General features: G+C 56.0%; 1 protein-coding gene across 9 annotated transcripts in view; it reads right to left on the reverse strand.

The window, feature by feature from the left end:
• Positions 1-1,859: 1,859 nt before the first annotated feature.
• Positions 1,860-19,301, reverse strand: part of IQSEC1 (IQ motif and Sec7 domain ArfGEF 1) — a 371,367-nt gene continuing 353,925 nt past the window's right edge. For 6 of the 9 annotated variants that reach the window (XM_078074599.1, XM_036099675.2, XM_036099673.2 and 3 more), the window contains 6 exons: positions 17,723-17,848; positions 16,389-16,488; positions 13,803-13,964; positions 12,835-13,011; positions 7,568-7,617; positions 1,860-6,264 (listed from right to left, as the gene is read on the reverse strand). In XM_078074599.1, the coding sequence (XP_077930725.1) occupies positions 5,707-6,264; positions 7,568-7,617; positions 12,835-13,011; positions 13,803-13,964; positions 16,389-16,488; positions 17,723-17,848 (1,173 nt within the window). In that variant the 3' untranslated portion in view covers positions 1,860-5,706. The remainder of the gene's footprint in view (positions 6,265-7,567; positions 7,618-12,834; positions 13,012-13,802; positions 13,965-16,388; positions 16,489-17,722; positions 17,849-19,301) is intronic. The other 3 variants (XM_036099681.2, XM_036099676.2, XM_036099679.2) reach the window with 3 other exon arrangements.

Consider the following 19,301-nt stretch of genomic DNA (forward strand, 5'->3'; position numbering starts at 1 on the left):
CAGAGGTCTGGGCTGGACATGCAAATTTGGAAGCTGCGGGTGCACAGAGGTTGGCTGAAACTGCAGGCCTGGAGAGAGAAGTGAAGGAAGAGGCTTGGGCCTGGTCCTCAAACCAACCCTGCAAGGCTCCACAGAGGAGTATTACCCTGCAAAGGGGACTTGAGGGCGTCCTCAGGAAGAGAGTGGGATAGAAGATGTTAAGGAGACAGTGTTTCTTTTTCTTTTCTTTTTTTTTAATTTTTATTTATTTGAGAGAGAGCAAGAGTGAGAGAGCACAAAGCAGGGGGAGCAGCAGAGGAAGAAGGAGAAGCAGAGAAGCAGAGGGAGAAGTAGACTCCCCACTGAGCAAGGAGCCTGATGCGGTGCTCGATCCCAGGACCCATGACCGGAGCCGAAGGCAGATGCTTAACTGACTGAGCCACCCAGGCGCCCAGGAAACAGTGTTTCAGGTAGGAATATGTGTGAACAGTATTGGAAGCTGCCCAGAGGTCAAGTAAAATGAAGGCTAAAAACGTGCAGCGTGTGGGGGCTGGAAACGGCCAGTATGAACCACTCTTGTAGAAGTCTGACTGTGTCCTGTGTGGCCCCAGCCAGAATTCTCAATGTCAAGGGTAGCAAACGGCTGAGCGAACAGGCTTCCGTACATTTTGGAGGGTGGTGGTGATTTACACAGGCTAAGATCAGCCCAGTGGTTCTGCTATGCCCTCCCACTCCCCCTTGCAACCATCAGCTCATTTTCAGATGCATTTTGACAAGACCAGTCCCGTGCTTGGTCACCGGACACAGAGAAGTGGGAGGGAGCTCACAGTCTGGTGGGGGAGACAAACGCAATACCCAGAGAATTGTCCCCTCCAAGCGGTGGCTTAGCAGCTCACCTACACCAAGCAGCTGGGGAGCGCAGCCCCGTGCATGCATCATGACGTCAGACACAAAAGTACAGCTAAGTGTTTCAGGAAATTTCAGTGACCAGCTTCACCCCCAGGAAAAGGAATGGCCCCCCCAGCTGCACAAGTCTGAGCACCTCTTTTGATCCCAAGTCACTTCTCTATGAGGGGTGGGCCACAGCTCATTTTGGTCCCTAAAATTAACTTTTGGGTTCCACAAATGAGATCTACCAGTTTTACTTCACTTTCTGGTACGAAATGGAAACTTGAAGGCAGTATTCTCTGGAGCTGAATTTGGTTCCGGGAAAGGAGAAATTGTACAAGCCCATCACGTTCTCACGGGTGAACCAGAATTCACCTTCCTGGTTTTTGCACATCATATTCACCATCGCGTGGAAAAATGGCTGCTTTGACCTCATAAAATCATCTCTCCTCCAGCATCTGGGGACTGGCTCCCCCCACGGCATTCCCAGTCCACTTCAACACCCCAAAGAAGCCAGCTCCTCTCTAACTCAATGAAACACCAAATTTGTTGAAAGTGGCTAGAAATTATAAATCCCTTTGAAAACTTCCATCCGTGCCTACATTGTGATGCGTACCTTTAAGTCTTATAGCAGCACCCTCGATTAAAGTCAGTCCCGTGTCTTTTTTTTTTTAAGATTTTATTTATTTGACAGAGAGAGAGACACAGTGAGAGAGGGAACACAAGCAGGGGGAGTGGGAGAGGGAGAAGCAGGCTTCCCGCTGAGCAGGGAGCCCGATGTGGGGCTCGATCCCAGGACCCCGGGATCATGACCTGAGCCGAAAGCAGACACTTAACCGACTGAGGCCCCCAGGCGCCCCTGGTCCCGTGTCTTCCAGGAAAGCTGCTGCTAGCAGTCATGACAAGGACGGGGCCAAGTGGTCAGCTGGAGAGCTCTCTGTGTCTGCTCAATAGGGAAACAGCTGGACTTTTCAGACAAAGTAAAAACCCGAGAGTTTTAAAGGATTTATTTGATTTCTCCACATGATCACAGCTATGGTTTTACATCAATAGAGTCTGTTACTACTCACAAACAGAATGCATATTAAAACAAAAGCACTCCTTTCCTGCCCAAAGTTACACAGCGGGTACCGGGCCTCTTGGGAGCGAGGTGTCTCTCGAAGTCTTTGAACGGTCTGCATTCAAGACCTGATGCTAATCGGTTAAAACAACTAGAAGGTGAACGATAGACAGTTCCCAGGAGGAGACGGCTCCTGCGTGGGGCCTCGATGTGGCCGCAGTTAGGCTAGTGTGCGCGCCCGCCGGCTAGGGGGAACACAGCTCCTCCCGCCTGTCCCTTTTCACCACCCCCACTTCACACTGATTTGTTTCGCCATTTGTTTCCTTGATTATTGTTGTGATTAAAGACACTTTACAGAATTACTCCATTTCCGGGCAGGAAGGGAGATGATATTTTACAACGAAACTGTAAGATGCATGCTTACCTGTGGAGACACAGCTTCATACGGAACGCTGAGTCAACACCTAGGGTCATGTTTAAGTATCTGCTGACTGTCTTTTCAGCTCATTTTAAAGAAAAACAAGAGGCTTCTGCTGCATGCAGCGCGGGATGGAAAAATCGCTCTACACTGGATGACCGAAGACATTTTTAAGCAAGATGTGCACACCATATTAGGATGAACTTTATTTTTACATTGTTGTACAATTCATTCATAAACTTAAAAAAAAATACAAATACATGATTTAATTGTTGTCCCAGAAAAGATTTTTGTGATGCTATCAGCCACTTCTGCTATGGGTCTCCTGCTCCTGTCAGCAATTACTGTTTAATTGGAACAATTTGTGCGACTTGAGAGAAATGTCCCCAGTGTGTCCTGACAGTGCAGTGCTCAGCTTCCTGCTGCCTATCGGGGGGGGGGGGGGCGCGGAAGACAGGCCCCCACAGCTGTGACTCTGTGGCAGGCTGGGGTCTAGAAAGAACAGTCCCATGAAAGCAACACTGGGGGCGGGGGGGACACAGCAATCTGTCAGAAGGTTTTGCTGCCCAGACGAGACTTGGGCAGCGTGGCTCCAGCCTCCTTAGTGGAACAATGTACCTTCTGGAAGCATTTCCCATGGTAAGTTTGTAAATACGACACAAAGGATTGATGAAACCCCACTGACCTGAGTCCAACACACTCTGTGAAGTTGGAAACATGGGGAGAAATGGAATTTGTTCAAGAAGCCCCCTTTCGCTAGATCCAGCCCTGTGACACCCCAACAAAGCCTCAGGACACACAGACGGCAGCTTTGGAGGTGAAGGTTCGGAATGGCCGTGGAGCACGAAGGACAGCGATGGACAGAGCCCCCCACCCTGGCCATCGGCTTCGCCCTCTCTTCTTTCTCATTAGTGGTTGTCCCTTCGGAAAGGGCAATCTGGTGCCAAACAGCCTGTATCTTTTCTGGAACAACCTCGAGTTTACAGTTAGACTTTACTATTGGTACAGAGGGTGAAGAAAAGCCGACATATTTCATATGTTATCACTTTACTTCAACTATTTGTCAACAGTAACACTGATATAGTTTGCAAATACACAATACATAGAGTGTGGCCTCGCACGACTGACGCCGGGTGGCATGCAGTACAATTCGACTGTTCCTGGTCAGAACAACATCCTTTAAACTGCAAGACAGAGAATGCCTCGGGGAGCCTGACTCTGCAGGGAAACCAAGGAATTTAGGAGCCAGCAGGAGCGGGGAGCCTCCCGCCAGCCTGGACCAAATCAGACACACCCGTGCTTCTTACTTCTCTCCTTCTGGGAGAGAAATACGACACTGATGGGAAGATAAAGGCGGGCAGGTTAAAGTCACACTTCTTCAAAAAAAAAAAAAAAAAAAGGCTAAACTCTAGATTGCTGTATTTGCTCTCTGTGGAGATTAACAAAGTGCTCGGTTTGCAGATTTGCTGGTATGGTGGCCTTGATGATATGATAAAGGGGTGGGTGGGGAGGGAAACGGGCAGGACCCCCCCCCGCTGGCCCGCCAGGTGGGCTCCCCTCGGTCGTCCTGCCGTCTGGCCACGGCACGCCACGCCATCCACGGAGCGCGGAACCCGCGGCCCGCAGAGTCCCGCACTAGCTTCGCCCTTTCTGAAAGGGCTCTCCGCCGGGGCAGGGGCCGTGGGGCAGTCCTCGGGTCCCACGGCTTAGGAGCACAGCACTGGCGGCTGCAGTGGCTCGAAGGGCTGAAACTACAAAGTACGGCCCGTGGGTGACTCAGTCACAGAACCAGACGCCTGCGGCGCCCGGCCCCAGGGGGGCAGATGGTGTCACCACAACACGGAAGCGACAAGAGCACAGCTGAGAGTCATGTTGATGCCCTGGCAGCTAACTGGACCATGAGAAGGCAGCGGGGGGCTTCGCTGGCGAGGGCCGGCACTCGTGGCCGGGGTCAGAGGGGCCACGGTGATGACACGGCGAGGGGGGGGGTGTTGTGCTAGCACATGGCCACATGGAATCACGATGATCACGGCTACCACTCAGAAAACAAAATGGGAAACACACACACCGCCCTGGGTTGCTACATGCTAGAATCAGCGTTCGGGCTCGGAGCGGTTCCCGGCGGAAACTCGCTCCGGGGCTCGTGCCTGTTGCAGTGGAGACAGGATGAGTAAGTTATGGTGTTGGGGGGACGAGGATGGGAGCTGGCCGTTTTCATGTTGGAGATGAACACTTCTGCCGTGGATGGGTGCCCCCCTTCGGAGGACTCTGAATGAGTGTGCATTAAATCATATGCATATAAAAGAAATATGGATCATGGAAATTCACAGTTATCGCAGCCATTAAAGTGTCTAAGAATCTGTGTAACCAATATCCTCAGACAACCAGTTACTGGTTGTCCCGAGTTGCTACTGTAGAGTTTACTGCATTTTTATCTATTTGCTTACCTGAAATAACAGAGCAGTTATAATACTGAGTACTTATGATAGTTTTCTGTTAATAAAATAAGGATTTATACAAAGCAATATTGGACTTTTTAAACAGTTAGATGCTATGTTACTTGGCACAGTTAGTAATGATCGCGTAAAGATTTTAGCCAGTCCTGGAGGGACTTCTCTTCTTTTTATGAAAATATGGAAGTATCTGAATTTGTTCCTAGCATTTACGTTTTTGGTTTACTCTCTCTCACACATTCATGTAAGGTACTGTCTTCTTATCAGGTAAGTGGAGCTCCTTGTAAAGTCTATATTGCTAATTTTGTGGACTGAGACGTTTCCTTTCACACACAAATACTACCTATACAGTATATATATATATTTATATATTTATATATTTATATTATATAAAGTTTACTTACGTTATTTTCATCAACCATATCAGGTCTACTTAATTTTTTGCCCATTGTCAATAAAAGAGCAATAAATGCAGCAAGTTTTGGGTTTTTTGTTTGTTTGTTTTTTTTGTTCTGTCTCTGGTTTTTGTGTCTCGTTTCTTCTTTTCCTAGGCTGGGTTTTCATATGCGTGTACAGTTAGGGATCAGAGCTGAGGGCTGCTTTGGGGTGGGGGGCAGTTCAACAGCTACGTGGCCGGTGGCACCGTTTTCAAGGCTTGATGGTGGCCGAGGCCCACCCCTGGGGTCGAAGTGGATGGAACCCGGGACACCCACGCTAAGTGCGATCGGGAGCTTTGTTCCCACAACATAAGCCCCGTGGGCTCAGGGGGCTCCATCCAGGCCATGGGGAGCAGAGGGGAGAGGTGGAAACACAAGTGCCCTGGGTCTGGTCTGAGGCTGGCCGTCCCTGGGCATGACTCTATGTGGTGTGCAGTTGTTCCAGGGAGTCTGGGACCCCGCCCAGGCTGTCTACACAATTGTGCTGATGCCGCTGGGTTTGGCCTTGCTGCTGGTGGGGGGCGGCGGGGCGGGGGGCTGCCCGTGGTGGTGCGCTGCGTGGCCCGGGTGGCCCGGGTGGCCGGCATGGGCCGAGGGCAGCGGTGGGTGGCTGTGCACATGGGCCCCGTAGGGCGGGTGCCCCCCGTGGGGACCGTGGTGGTACTGGTGTGCATGCTGGATGTGCTGGGGCGGGTGGTAGTGGTGGTGGTGGTGGTAGGGGGGCGGGTTCTGCTGCACGTGGCAGTACTGGGGGTGGTGCCCATGCACCTGGGCTTGCGGCAGGCCCTCGACAGGCCCTTGGTGATGGCTGGCCACAGAGTGCTGCGGGTGGGGCAGGCCCGGTGGGTGGGGGGGCGGGTGGGGCGGGGCTGAGGGCGGGTGGGCCTGGGGAGGGGGCTTCCCTCTCTTACTCCCAAATAAGGAGCCCAGGAGGGAGGATGAATTAGGCATAGTCTGGTGTGGGCGAGATGGACACTCTCGTGTTGATGTAGCTCTCCGGCGCATGTGAGGACTGCTAATGATGGACCCCTAAAAAGGAAATTCATAGAAATCAAAATTAAAAGATCTTAAAGCACTTATGTCAGAATGATTTTTTTTTCTTTTCTTTTTTTTTTCAATGTAAAAAGTTCACCCACTGACTGCTAAGCCTTAGTTCAACTCACTGGCTGCAGAGGGCGGGGCTGGGTGAGGCTGGGTTAGCGTCCGTCACCTCCGCTCATGCTACTGGGGGCCAGCAGGGACTCAGAAGTGGCCTTCCGCTGCGGGAAGTGGGGGTGGGGCAGGGCACGAGGGACCCTCCTGTCTGGTCAAAGCAGCAGCAGCAGCACAAGTGTGACTTCTGCTCTCGTCCTGACACGGAAGGCGGCCTGAGCTTTCGGATCAGAACAAGTGGCCTGGGGGTGCCTGTGAGCGGCGTGTGCGGCGTGGAGTGGGGTGGGCTGGTGTGCATGAAGGACCCCGTTCCTGCTCAAATTGCACCCTACGCTCTCCTGGGTCCTCTCCACGGGTGCGAGGGCATCTGCTCTGCCCCGAGGTTTCTGGGAAGCTGGTGGCAGGGACAGGAGGGGCTCGGGGAACCTTGTTCTGGGTGGTGGGGCTGCCTAGGCATTTCACTGCAGCTACCTACTGCAAACCAAACAAGGAAAAAGAAGGAAACAAAAAGGTCTGCAAGCTGAGGTTAAGATGTGAACAGTAATATAGAGATGGTTGGAAGATGAATGAAATCTCATGAAATCCACACTGAATTTTTCTTTCTCTCACGGCTCTCCTCCCCGGAGCTAGCTAAGCAAGTCCACCGTGCCCTGACTGCAGACACACAGCAATCGAAACTCCAGGAAGGAAGCGATGGGGATGGCGGAGCATGGAAGTCAAGAGACCGGCAAAACCGCCCTGCCCCGCCCCCCCGCCCCCAGGACAGCGTGGGTGGAGGGTGCATGGGCGCCTGGCGGCGGTGCCTCCCACCCAGGAGCAGTGCCGGCAGGTGGGGACCCCGGGGGGAGTGCCGGGAAGCCGGGATGTTAACCATGCTCGGGGGGCCACCGGGGACAGGGTTAAGCGGAAACTAAAACACAGAATCCAGAACCACCCCCCCACGGGTCCAGCCCAAACAAGCGGTGAGAGGCATGGGCGACTCTAGGCGGACGAAGCTGGCATGCAGCGGGGCGGAGGCAGGCATGGGGCGCGGGGCGTGTCTGCGCCCCTGTGCAGTAGGGGCGAGGAGCAGCAAAACAGAACAAAACAAAACGACGGGAAAAAAAAGACAACAGGTATAAACCAAGGATTGGGGAGGCAACACGCGACAGCCAGCTGGACGTAGGCGCTTCCTACTTACTTCCACATTGCTCTCTAGCGATCCCGCACTGCTGCGACGCCCTCGCTTCCCTGCCCAGAACATGCAATACCAGAGGTTAGACGCGGACGCGAGGCCGGGCCGCCGCCGGCGCCGCCGCGGGCCCGGGTGAGGTCGGAGGACGGGCTCCGCGGGGAAGCCGGCGGCAGGGCAGCAACGAGTTAAAAAAAAAAAAGGGGTGGGTTTCAAGAAAAAAAATTCTTTTTCAACCAGCCCCAACTTCCTACCCCTTCTCCCAGACTGGCAGTCCGCTGGGGGGAGGGGTGCCTCCAGGTGGGGCCCCAGCCGCCTGCCAACAGGGGACGACGACGGGACAGGGGCAGCTCCTCCAACGGCTCAAAACAAACAAAACGTGGTCCTGCACAGCCCTGACTTTCCGTGGATTTCATATACACATGTATATGCATATTCGTACATACATATACATCTCCCCCCTCGCAGGCACGGTGGGGTTGATGGTTAGGAGGAAACTAAACTTGGCGTCCTGTCTTTTCCTCCTGGGGGGCTCAAATGTGCCTCTGGAGACTGTTGTTTGGTTTGTGCAGTGCCCTGGCCAGGGGCAGGAGACAGGGTCGGGGCTGCTGGGAGGGCCCTTCTATGGGCAGCCCCCCCACCCCGGGATGCTACAAGCATTCCCTCAGCTATGAGTGCTCCCTGCCAATGGCTTTTTAATATCCCCAGCACATGGCGCACAGTAGGCCCTCAATATAGGTTGACTATGTCAGAGGAAGGCTGTTGTCTTCTTGGTTCTGGATGCCCAGGGCTCACCCTGGCCACCCCAGTCCCTCTGGAGGCCGTCTCCATGGATTTCTGACATTGAGGCTGGCAGGAAGGGTGGGTGCCCAAGCTTCTGGGTCTGGTCTCCGACTGGCTCTCAGGAAGGCAGATAGGAAGAGGGAACAGAGAAGGGGCCTCCCACTTGATGTTCTGTAGGCTTCCATCTGTGCAGCCCTGGCCATGAGCCAAGCACCTTTGTTCTCGGTCAAGCCCCACGGCAATGAAGGACAGGCATCCATGCCAAGGAGGAGACGGATGCTCTGGTTGGGGGGCTGTCTGGCCCAATTCCCACAGTGAGCAGGATTCACACCCAGGTCTGCCTGCCCACCTCTGGGGCTGGGAAGCTGGGCCACGCTGCCTTCTGAGCTGGACGCAGGCTGAGCCCAGGAGCCTGGAAGATGGAGAGGTTGCTACCTGCCTCTCTGTGGCTCACAGAGAGAAGAGGTCTGTGGGTCCATGTCATCTGAGGGTACCGGACTGTGCCTGGGACACAGCCTTGATCCTGGGCGTACAACAGCAGACTCGGGGGGACATCTGGTCCCTTGGCTTTACCTGCCAACCCCCAAACCCAAGTTCCAGCTGGGAGCTTTGCTTGACTCTGGGAGCGAGCTCTGAGAGGGCCTCAGAGCTCGCTCAGGACAGGGCCACGTAGAAGATTAGGGCAACAGGGTTTTCCACCAGTTGCTGAGGACCAGGGAGAACCAAATAGGACCTGGCCCTTATTCCCAGCTAGAAGAAAGATGTAGGTCACGTAGCCTCATCTTTCAGCTGGTGTGAGAAGAGGGCCTGACCTTCTTCTCTTCCTGCTTTTTGTCTCAACACAGTGGTCCAGAGACATGGAGCAGGAGGAGGCCCTTTGGCTGGAGAGGTGACTCCACCTGGCGCTCCTTTGATTTTTTTTTACCTCAGTTTCTGCATCTGTGAAATGGGCACGCCCCTTCCTCTGAGTGGGCTGGACATGAGCATCAGACACTCAGGATATTGTGGCATCATGCAGAAATGCTGACAGTAAGATCTCTGCTGTCTTTGGGGTTTTAAAGTCAGCTCTCTGGCCCCTCTAAGCCTAGAGGACTCCCCTGACTGAAAACCAGGGACAGAGGAAGGCCAGCCCACGCCCCCTACCCCCACCCCCGCCAGTGCCCAGCAATGTCTTCCGGCTGGCCTGCTTCTCCCAGTGGGACTTAGGCCAGGCCTGGAGCTAGGTTTGGGGGCTCCATATGGTATAGTCTGAAGTAGAACAAAACCCTCTTCCTGTTCTTCCTCCTGCCCCATGTGGGCCAAGACTTCAGATAGTTTTACCTTGGATGTCTTTGAATGATGTTGTTTCTTAGAATTCATCTTTTCAACTTCTTAAATCAGCATGAGATGTGGGGTGTCCCTAGAGGAGCTCTCTGCAGTCCAGTCCCAGAGCCCCTTACTCACAGGCACACCCCACAGACACCTGCTCAGTGTAGACCCGTGTCCGGGGGTGTGCATACATGCACACACCATGTACTAACGGAGGTGAAGCGTGCCGGGACAGTGGCTCTTGCCCATGCATCCACACTATCCCTCACCTTGCACTCTGACTCCAGGTACCCTCCCTCTCCCCTGGGATCCTGCACCGGCCACAGGTGAGCCCCACCCGACCCGGTGCCTCTCCTAGAGCCAGATCAGGCCCTGCCAGGCCAACCAGGGCCAGGATCAGGAACCATATCCGGAAGGGGTTCCCAGCATGGCTCTTCACAGCCTCCCCCTGCTCCTCAGTGTCGGCACAGGATGCAGCACGGGCTCTTCACCCAGGGTCTCACCCTGTGGCCCTTAACAATGCTGGAGGCTGAGCTGGTGCTGCTTCGGCCACTGGTTGCCAGGAGCCACCAACTCTCCCCTGAGGGGGCTGCCATGGTACAGGACCTGCAGGGCCCCGGCTAAGCCCTGGAGCAATGACAGGGGCAAGCGGGTCCTATGGCCTCTGGGAGACATCCTCTTTCTGGAGACTGGTGCTGGGTAGCTTGACCGGGAAGGGCAGGAGGATGTGGGGGGCTTGGGGAGTGTCCACCATGACTTGACTGATCTGGGCCAGGGGCTAAGGCCCAGTCACACCTGTGTCCCTGGTCCTTGCAGGTCCTCGATCTCAGGCCGGCAGGACTCTGGTGCCACTGAATTGAGCATGGGGTTCCGGGCGAAGGAAGACCACATGGGAGGTGTTGGGCAGCTCTGAGAACGTCAGGGGCTCCTAGAGGTCTCCTCGTGGGCCTAACTGTAACTGCCTCTTGGGTCTCCAAGGTCTCCGTCTGAGGTGTGTCGTCTCCTGGGATGCTGTGTGATCGCAGGTCACTCTCTCGCAGCTGCTCTCGGAGTGGTGACGTGCCAAGCGCTGAGTGCCCCGAGGCCTTGCCTCTTCTCCACGAGCTCATCTTGGTGAGGGCCACGGTGGGTGCAGTGACGCTGCCTCCGGAAAGCAGCAGCCCGACCCAGTGCAGGACATGGGGTTCCTTGTCTCCAGCCGCTGCGCCCAGCATCTTCCGGGATGGCTGCCGACACCAGCCAGTCTCCCTCTGGAGATCCCAGGTGGCCCATTCCTAGTCTGGGGCGAGGGCAGCTGCCAACACTCCTACACCCCTTGCCTCGCCCTCCAAGCTTCCTGGGTAGAGGGGGCTTTCTTCCCTGCGGATTCTTTTCACTGTCTCCCGGGAAGACTCCATCCCTAGAGTTTTTCTTAGCTCAGAATGCCCAAATGACAGTGGCAACAGGAACAATAAATGGAAAGCAGCCGAATCTCAGAGCTCTGTCTCTCACGTGGCCATGGGCCTGGGCATGCGGCTCTCCCTGACCCCCAGGAGCAGGAAGAGATGTGGCTGGTCATGAGGGCCATCCCGGCCATGGTGGGAGCCTCAGTTTCAACAGAGCCACAGTTACCCTGAGGGGCTGGACAAGACCCCTCAGCCCTCTGGGCGCTGCATCAGGGAACAGAGAGGCCAGGGCTTACCCACTGCACAAACTCAAACAGAGGCCCCAGCCCCCAGCCTGCAGAGGCCCAGAGCAGTCCAGTTATGTTTAGCTGGGTTTAACAAGCCATAGGGAAAACCAGTGGTTCTCAACCAGGGGCAGTTTTGCCAACGAGGGGTGATTTTTGTGTCCCCCGCCCCCTAACCCCCCCTGCGGACACCTGGAAATTTCTGGAGGCATTACTGACTCTTATGACTGAGGGAGGTATTCCCGGCATCTCGTAGGTAGAGGCCAGGGATGCTGCTAAACATCCTGCAGGGCGCAGGACAGCCCCCCACAGCACTAAACGTCAAGACTGCAGGGGTTGAGAAACTCTGGGTTAACCCTCATGCTGGCAATGGATTTCTGATTTTTACTATGGAAAAAAAAAATATGACAAGACAAAAAAAAGCAAAGGAAAAAAAAATCCAACTCAAAAAAAAAAAAAGAAGAAAAAACAAATTTCTGGGCAATGACTAAGCTGCAGGGAGGCAGCAGTGCTGGTGGGGCAGGGGCGGGATGGGGTCCCGGGCAGGCTCCCGTTGCAGGGCCCAGAGCTGGCCGCGGGGTAGTGCCTGAGGCACAGTGGGCTGGTGAGCCCCCAGGAAGGGAGGGGGCCAATTGCGGCCCGATGGGGTCTTCTCCAACAAACCAGGGCCTATAATCAGGCTCCTAGGAGAAGCTGCCTGGCTAGACAGGGGGTGGGGGCCATCCTCCACGACTCCTCTGACGGCGCTGCGGGCCAAGCAGCCTGGAGCAACACTCGCTCAGAGGAGCTGGCCGGGTGAGGGCTGCCAGCAGAAGCCCCCTGATGCTCTCCACACACCCCCCACCCTGGGAAATCTGGGAGGCTTGAAGAGATGCTGCTTGCTTGGGTGTTAAGAGGCTGGCAGCAAATAAACACACATAGAAACAAAGAAACAACAACAAAAATCACAGTTCTGCCAGGGCTCTCCCCCCGACATCCCAGGGGCAGCTGCAGCCACCGGCTCTGGGCTGGATGGGGGCCCGGGTTTCCCAAGAAGGGAGACCGCTGTGAGGGAAGCAAGACCAGGGACAGCGGGGACAGGGGGTCTCCAGACACAGTTTAGGGGGCTTCACTCCATTTCATTCATCAGCATAAAACACAGGGACGCAGCAGCACAGAGGACAAGGGACACATCCATCAGCGGGGCCTGGCTCGCTCTGTGTGAGAGCAGTTTCCGGAAAACAAATAAAAGAATAAACAAAACCCCTACAAGGAGAAAGGGAGAATGGGGGTAACCTCCTGGCTGTTCTGCCTTAACAAGTGGGTCCTGTTGCCTCTGGCCTTCAGGGGACGCCCGCTCTGCGTGGTCAGATGTTGCTATGGTTTGGGGACGGTCACGGGAAGTGCTCCGTTTGAGCCCTGCTGCCACCACCGGCCGCCACTGCAGGCCCTTCCCGGCGCACCATGCGTGCCCCAGCTGCCTGGTCCGAGTCCTGCATGCGCTGGGCTAGGAAGGGGGACCCGGCCCGGCTCTTACCCGCTTCCGAGAGGTCCCTCAGGGAGCTGCTGAGGGCGCTGCGCTTGAGGCCCTCCCCGCCCGCGTAGCTGTCGTCCAGGCAGGCCCGGCTCAGCGTCCCGTTGCCCGACTCCTTTTTGAGGCTGGAGCACTGGGACATGCTGGGCCGCACGACGCCCTTCTGTTTCTCGAGCTCCGCTAAAACAGAGGGGGCGAGGGACCGGTGAGAGGAGCACAGCCTTGAGGGGACAGCCCGGGGTGGGCACGGGACCAGGGCCCTCTGTGCAGGCTTGGCAGCAGGCCCAGCTGCCATCTGCCTGGCATGGGGAGAAGTCGCGGCCCAGGGCTGTCTTGGGAAAGAGAAGGTATGAATGCTGCCTTTCACAAAAGGGAGCTGGAAGAAAACCCTGGAAGGGAGGCTGGAGAGGCATGGGTCTTGGGTCTGCAGGAAAGATAGTCACTTTGCAGGCCTGAGGGCCGACAAGGAGACTGACTGGCCTGGGCCTGCAGATAAGCAAGGGGTAACCTGGCCTTGCCCTGGATGGGGGTAGCTATGTGTCTCTAGGGAGCGAGGCTTGGAGCCAGGAGAGGGAAGGATTATAATCAGCTTTGATGGAACCCAGGGGATGGGCTCGGCTGTGATCCCATCAGTCACTTGGGCCCTGATGCGGAAGACAGACAAATAATAACCACACTAAAGTGCAAAGAGCTCAGCTCCAGAACTCCGGGAACGCTTGTCTCATGGGGTGACCAGAGAACTAAGGCCCTCGAAGGACATGCTGTGTGGTCCCACAGGCAGGATGGGCCTGGGCCGCTGAAGCCCCGGCTCTCACAGGGTGGCCTCAGCTGCCCTCCCCATGCCGCCACCTCTGGCCCGGGCAGGTGGGCTGTCCTGTCACAGGGCCGTGGGAAGGACAGGCGAGGCCTCACAGAGTCCCCAGAGATGCCGGGGCTGCTGGCTCTTCCTCTCCAGGGGGCCTGCAACTTACACTCTATCCTGTGCTTCTCCATCTCCTGCACTTCCGCGATGGACTCCCGCAGGTCATCGGTGAACTTCTTCCGGTCTTGAGGATTGGGAGCATTAAAGTTTATTAACACTTTGATGTCTGCTCCGGGGACAGCAGACGTGAGCCGGATGCCATTGGGGTAGTCTGCAAAGGAGGAGGAGAGGAGAAGAACCCATGGGTCCCCGTGTGATCTCTGCAATCTCCCTTCTGGTCAAGAAAATACTAAGAAGTCTGAGAGCCAGGCTCTCAGTGGACGTGTCCAGCCGGGAAGGAAAGGCATCCACAGCACAGACCACAGGGACTGCCAGGAAATCCCCATCTCCCGACCTGGGTCCGTGTTGTTCCGTCTATAAGTCGGGGGCAGATAGGGCTGATCTAGGCAGAGGCCAGGGCCCCCATTCTTCCTCAGCCTGAAGGTCATGGAGACTGGACCCTTCAATTCAAGGTCCTTGGTCACTGCCTGAAGTTTGAGAGAGTGGCTAGGGGTGGAGTCCAGGAGGAGTCAGAGGTAGGGTCCTGTGCTGGGTGGGGAGTTTTATCTGGTCACCTCAGACAATTCTGAGGGTATGCTGAGCTCTGTTCTCTACCAAATGGCCTCTAGACCCTCAGTTTCCTTGGATGCATCCTGGGTGCCCCATGCCCAAGGCACTCTACGCTGAGGGCCGTGTCTTTCTGCTCAGGCCTGTCTGGTGCCACCTCGGAGCTCATGGGGTCTCTGTGGCTTTGGTCCTCTGGCAGCACCTCTCTCCTCAGTGGGTGTTTGCAGGTTCTTGGCTTAAACACCGATCCCACTTTTGCTCAGACCTCGCGGTCAAGGCTGGGTACTCAAATACCTAGAGGCCCAAACATGTTCCCTAAATGTAGGAAGCAAACCACATGAGACCTAAGAGCAACAGAGCGAGTAGGGAGAGGGGCGTGCAGCCCAAGACCACCACATGGGAATGCGGGCCTAGCAATGCCAAATCCCAGTTTTTAAGCGAAGTCAAAAATAACTAAAAGTTTAATATGAAGATTTAAGTATCAGCTCAACGAATTAAAAAATAAATCTATAAATGGACTATAATATAACTGAGCTGGGACTGATCGAAGGCCACCACTCTAAGATCTGTGGTATGAAGGAATGTCCCATAGAAATGTCAGTGTCAGCTCTGGGGCTCCTGCCAGGGCCTTGTGTCCAGGACTGAGGGCTAAACCCTGGGAATCTAAAAATGATGATGGCGCAGCTTCTGCCTGAGGATTCAGTCTGGTGGGGCCCACTGCTGTGAGCATCACAACCACTGCCACTCCTTCCAAGAGGGGGCCTGCTGCTCAGGATGATGTGGGATGGCACCATCCTCCCTGGGGCCACCTGGTAGAAACAGAGGCAAGGCAGGCTTCCTGGCCTGGGATGTGGTAGACAGAGCAGGAGGTGGAGAGATGGCAGGGTTGGGGACACAGCAGGTGCCAGTTCCATCTGGGACAGAGAAGGGGTAAAGAGCCCCAAATCTAAGCCCTCAGGCCCCAGGGTTTGGGATGGCCCAGCCACAGGTCCCTGGTACTTTCTCAACCTGCAGATGGACAGCTGATCAGATGGTGGCTTGGTGACCTGTCCGAGAGGCGGAGGGCTTCCCTGCTGCTGGGGACACCATGACACTCCACGGGCGCAGGCCTCCCCTTGGGTCGGCTCAGGATGGGCAAGGCAGCAGGATCAAACCCCTACCCCCATCTCAGGAGGCCTGCCTCAGCCTGCAGCTCAGGGACCCCCAACAAGGACAGGACAAAGAGGGAGAGAGGAAAAGGGAAGGGCTTGGGTGTTGGAGAAGGACCAGGTCAACAGAAGAAGTCAGTGGGGGTATGAGCTCGCCCCCAAAATCCCTACACCCCACGGCCCACTCATACCCAGAGGAGACTTTTCAGTAGCAGCTAAGAACAAATCCTGTTTCAGGAGCTGTTCTAAGTACTTCATGTGCATGGACTGAGCTGAGTCTATGAGGCAGGCACTTCATAGACAAAGGGACTGGAGCCCGGAGAGGTTACACAGCTGGGCCACATAGCCACTGCGAGTGAGAGCAGCACGTGAACCCAGGCTCTCCGCTCAGGGCTGAGGTCTTGTCCTCCACAGCCCCTCAGGCATGGCCTCACCTGTTTGTTCACTTACGTTTGCACATCACCTATGCCATTTAACTTGAGGTTTTCCCGCCAAATTTTTATTGATGTAAATGCACTCTGCTCTAAATTAAAAAAATCTTACCACCCGTAAGCAGAAGGAACAGAAAAAGTAAATGTGATAACCACCATGTACAATGTTATTAAATTCTTCCCCATTACTGCTGCTTCTCAGACTCCTGGTCAATAAGCTGCTCTCGGCTGGTGACGTGGGAATAAGAGCATGCGTGGGAGCGCCACCCTGGGGTTCTGTCCTCGGGAACCAGGCGGAAGGGGAGATTGCTGGGGAGCGCAGTGCTTCCTGACTACAGGGCGAGAGCTGTGCCGCCGTCTCCTGCCACATGGCGCACGGCCACGCGTGGATGGGCGCCCCAGTGCACACGCTCGTGGCCAGGCCGCGGCAGGCCCCCAGTACAGACTTACACTGGTTCTCGAAGAGCAGGACCTGCATGCCGTACAGGGAGAAGGACTGTCGGAAGCTGTAGGTCACGGAGTTCTTCTTTTTCTGGAAGATCTTGGTAACCTGGGGGTAGCCAGAGACAGAGGCTGAGTCCCATCATGTTCACTGCCCAGATGCAGCTCTGGGAGCTCAGGATTCTAAGTGGGCCTAATGTCAGAACGCTTTCAGCAATTCAGAGGTCAGGGAGGCCTCTGGGGCAGGAGAGAGGGCTGTGTGCCCATGCATATCTTTGGACATGGCTGCTGGCTCTGTTCCTACAAGTCCCAGGTGTCTTCCCAGCTGGCGATGACACCCTCAAGCTAGCAGAGAGGTGATGGGCATGGTGGCACGGCACAGGACTCTGAAGGCGCCGGGCTGGCACTTATGCCCAGGACCCTACCTGAGCACTCTAACTGCCTGAAAGATTAATTTTGGAGGAGAAAAATGGAGGCTCAGAAGTTTGAAGTAACTTGCTTGAGGTCAGGGACTCTTAACAAAGGACTTGAAACCCACAGGTCCAGATTCCAGGCTCAGTAATCAGAGAGGAACAGCTGACTCTCAAGCAGGTAGGGATCAGGGACAAGGGCCTCTAGCAAAAATCCTGTGGCATGCGGGAGAGAGACAGAGACCCAAAGGACAGGTTCGCCCTACTATCTGCAGGGGCATCTTTATCCCCAGGGGCTAGCACCCATGCCACCTTTTTTCCGGGCAGGAGCTCCTCAGTTTCCCTTTGGGGAACTCCCTCTCTGTCACCTTCAGTTCAGTAGTCCTGGGGGTGGGCAGTGACCCAGGCTTAGCCAATGAGAAAGCACTGCACCTGCCTGGCCCCCAGGAGTGGCTTGGGCATGGGCCTGGGATGCAGTGAGACCTTGGCTCGGGCTCTTACGAAGAGAATCCCACTGGCCAGGGATGCAAGGAAAGGGGGCAGGTGAGGCCTGAAGCTGCCAAGGCTCACATTCCCTTCTTGGACAGCGGCTGCCTGAGAAGGGAACCCACACAGCTGAGAGACAGTCCGAAGAGGAGTCCTGCTGACACAGTGTGAGCCTCCGGGAACAGTTGGGGCTGAAGGCCCAGATGCCCCTCTGGGCTTTTCCAGAAGCCAGTGAAGCCCTGTGCTCACTGGCAGCGCTGGGAGTCAGACTCTGCCTCTGCTAACCCAAAGACCGTGGGGCTAAGTCCAGCCCTGTCACCCGCACCCCACCCCCACGGGTGCCTTTCCAGAGCGCCGGCAGACGTGGCCACACAGAGACCAGAGGCGCAGGTCGAGGCTGCCCTGAGCCGCTCTCCCAGCCACGGCACGCTGTGGGGAACCACATACCACCAGGAGGTCGTTAAACAGGAAGATTTCTCGCTGGTGCAGTCCAAGTTTCTGGGGCTTATTTGGGTCTGGAACCTCAAAAAGCCGGCAGTAGCAGACCAGCCTCCGGTGGGGCAGAGAGAGCACCTGTGTGGGGAGGGAAGCACTGCTGTCAGTCAGCCCCCTGCCCCTCGGCTGGAGCCCAGGCAGCACACTCGGAACCCAGCCTGTGGGCCTGGCATTCGAGAACGCCCTCTCCCACCAACCGTGCACAGCACAGCAGACGTGTTTGGACTCCTAGCAGTTCTCCCCTGCTCTTCCTCAGGAGCCCTCCTGCAGGGCCGTGGAAAGCTCCCCTGCTTCTCGTGACACCTCCTTTCCTTTCCTTTCCTTCAGGCAGGTCCCAGACTTCTTAGAGCATCACACTCACATGGTAGCCCCCCCCCCAGTGAGAAATTCATGATCCCTGAGTCCCCATAAAGTGCCCGTCACAGACATAAGCCCGGTAGTCTCTGTCAAGGTTTCTTCAGAGAGTGTCTACTCTAGATGAGGAAACTGAGGCACAGAGAGGTTGAGCAACTTGCCTCAGCCACACAACAGGGAAGCTGTAGAGCCGGGAGCAGATTCCGGGCCCCTCCTAGAGAATCCCGACGGTTCTGATGCCCGAAAAATCCTGTCCCAAGTCCTGAGCCAGCTGCCACCACTCTGTGGGGCCTGGCCTGGGCCTCCACTCTGAACATGCCTAGCATGGGTTCACGTGAGCCCCCTGCCTGCCGAAGCCCAAGCTGCTCTCAAGGCCAGGTGCAACTTGTACGGTGTCTAAGGGCTGTGGTGACAAGCCACCTGGGAGGCCCAGTTATGGCTCTGAGAGCACCCAGGCTCACACAAGAGACAGCAAGTTAGTAAAGGGCCAGGACGTGCTGGGTAGTGTCACGGCAGGCAGGGGGGGTCCACTGTGCAACAGGGCCCCTGGTGCAGGGATGCCCAAGCTCAGCACACCCCTCACTTACCAGTTTCTAAACCCAGTCAGGATAGCAACCCCTTTCCCCAGTCCTCAGACGGGGAGAGAGTGCGTGGCCCAGGCTGGGCGCACTCAGGGAACGGCCCTGTTTGGAGCAAAAGTACCAAGGGGAGAGGATGGTGAGAGGTGGGGCCGGAGAGGCGGGTGAGGGCAGGTCATGGTCATGGCAGCATCCAGTGGTCTCTCTCTGGGGGAAGCTGGGAAGAGTGGGGAGCGGACAGGTTTGTGACGCCTACTCTCGCAGCACGGGGCTGCCTGGCGAGAAGGAGAGGCAGACACAGAAGGCATGTGCCACGTGACTGCCAGGTTAGCTGTGTCCAGGTGCTCCTGGGGCGAGCAGGCAAACCTGCTCCAGGCCGTGGCAGTGGATGTCAGGGGGCAGAGCGTGGGTGGGGTGGGAAGGATCGTCTGTTTCAGGCACAGTGCCTCCGGGTCTGGGGACAAGCCTTGGCCTCAGTGCTCAGCCGGGCTCGGATGAGAGGGAAGGAGACTATCTGCTCTGGCCTGATGGCACAACCCGCCCCCTGCGGCCACAGTCTCTGGGCCTGCAGAGATTCGAGGCTGGGATAATTATGAAAA

This window comes from Halichoerus grypus, chromosome 1 (genome assembly GCF_964656455.1).
Source record: "Halichoerus grypus chromosome 1, mHalGry1.hap1.1, whole genome shotgun sequence".
Taxonomy (NCBI): domain Eukaryota; kingdom Metazoa; phylum Chordata; class Mammalia; order Carnivora; family Phocidae; genus Halichoerus; species Halichoerus grypus.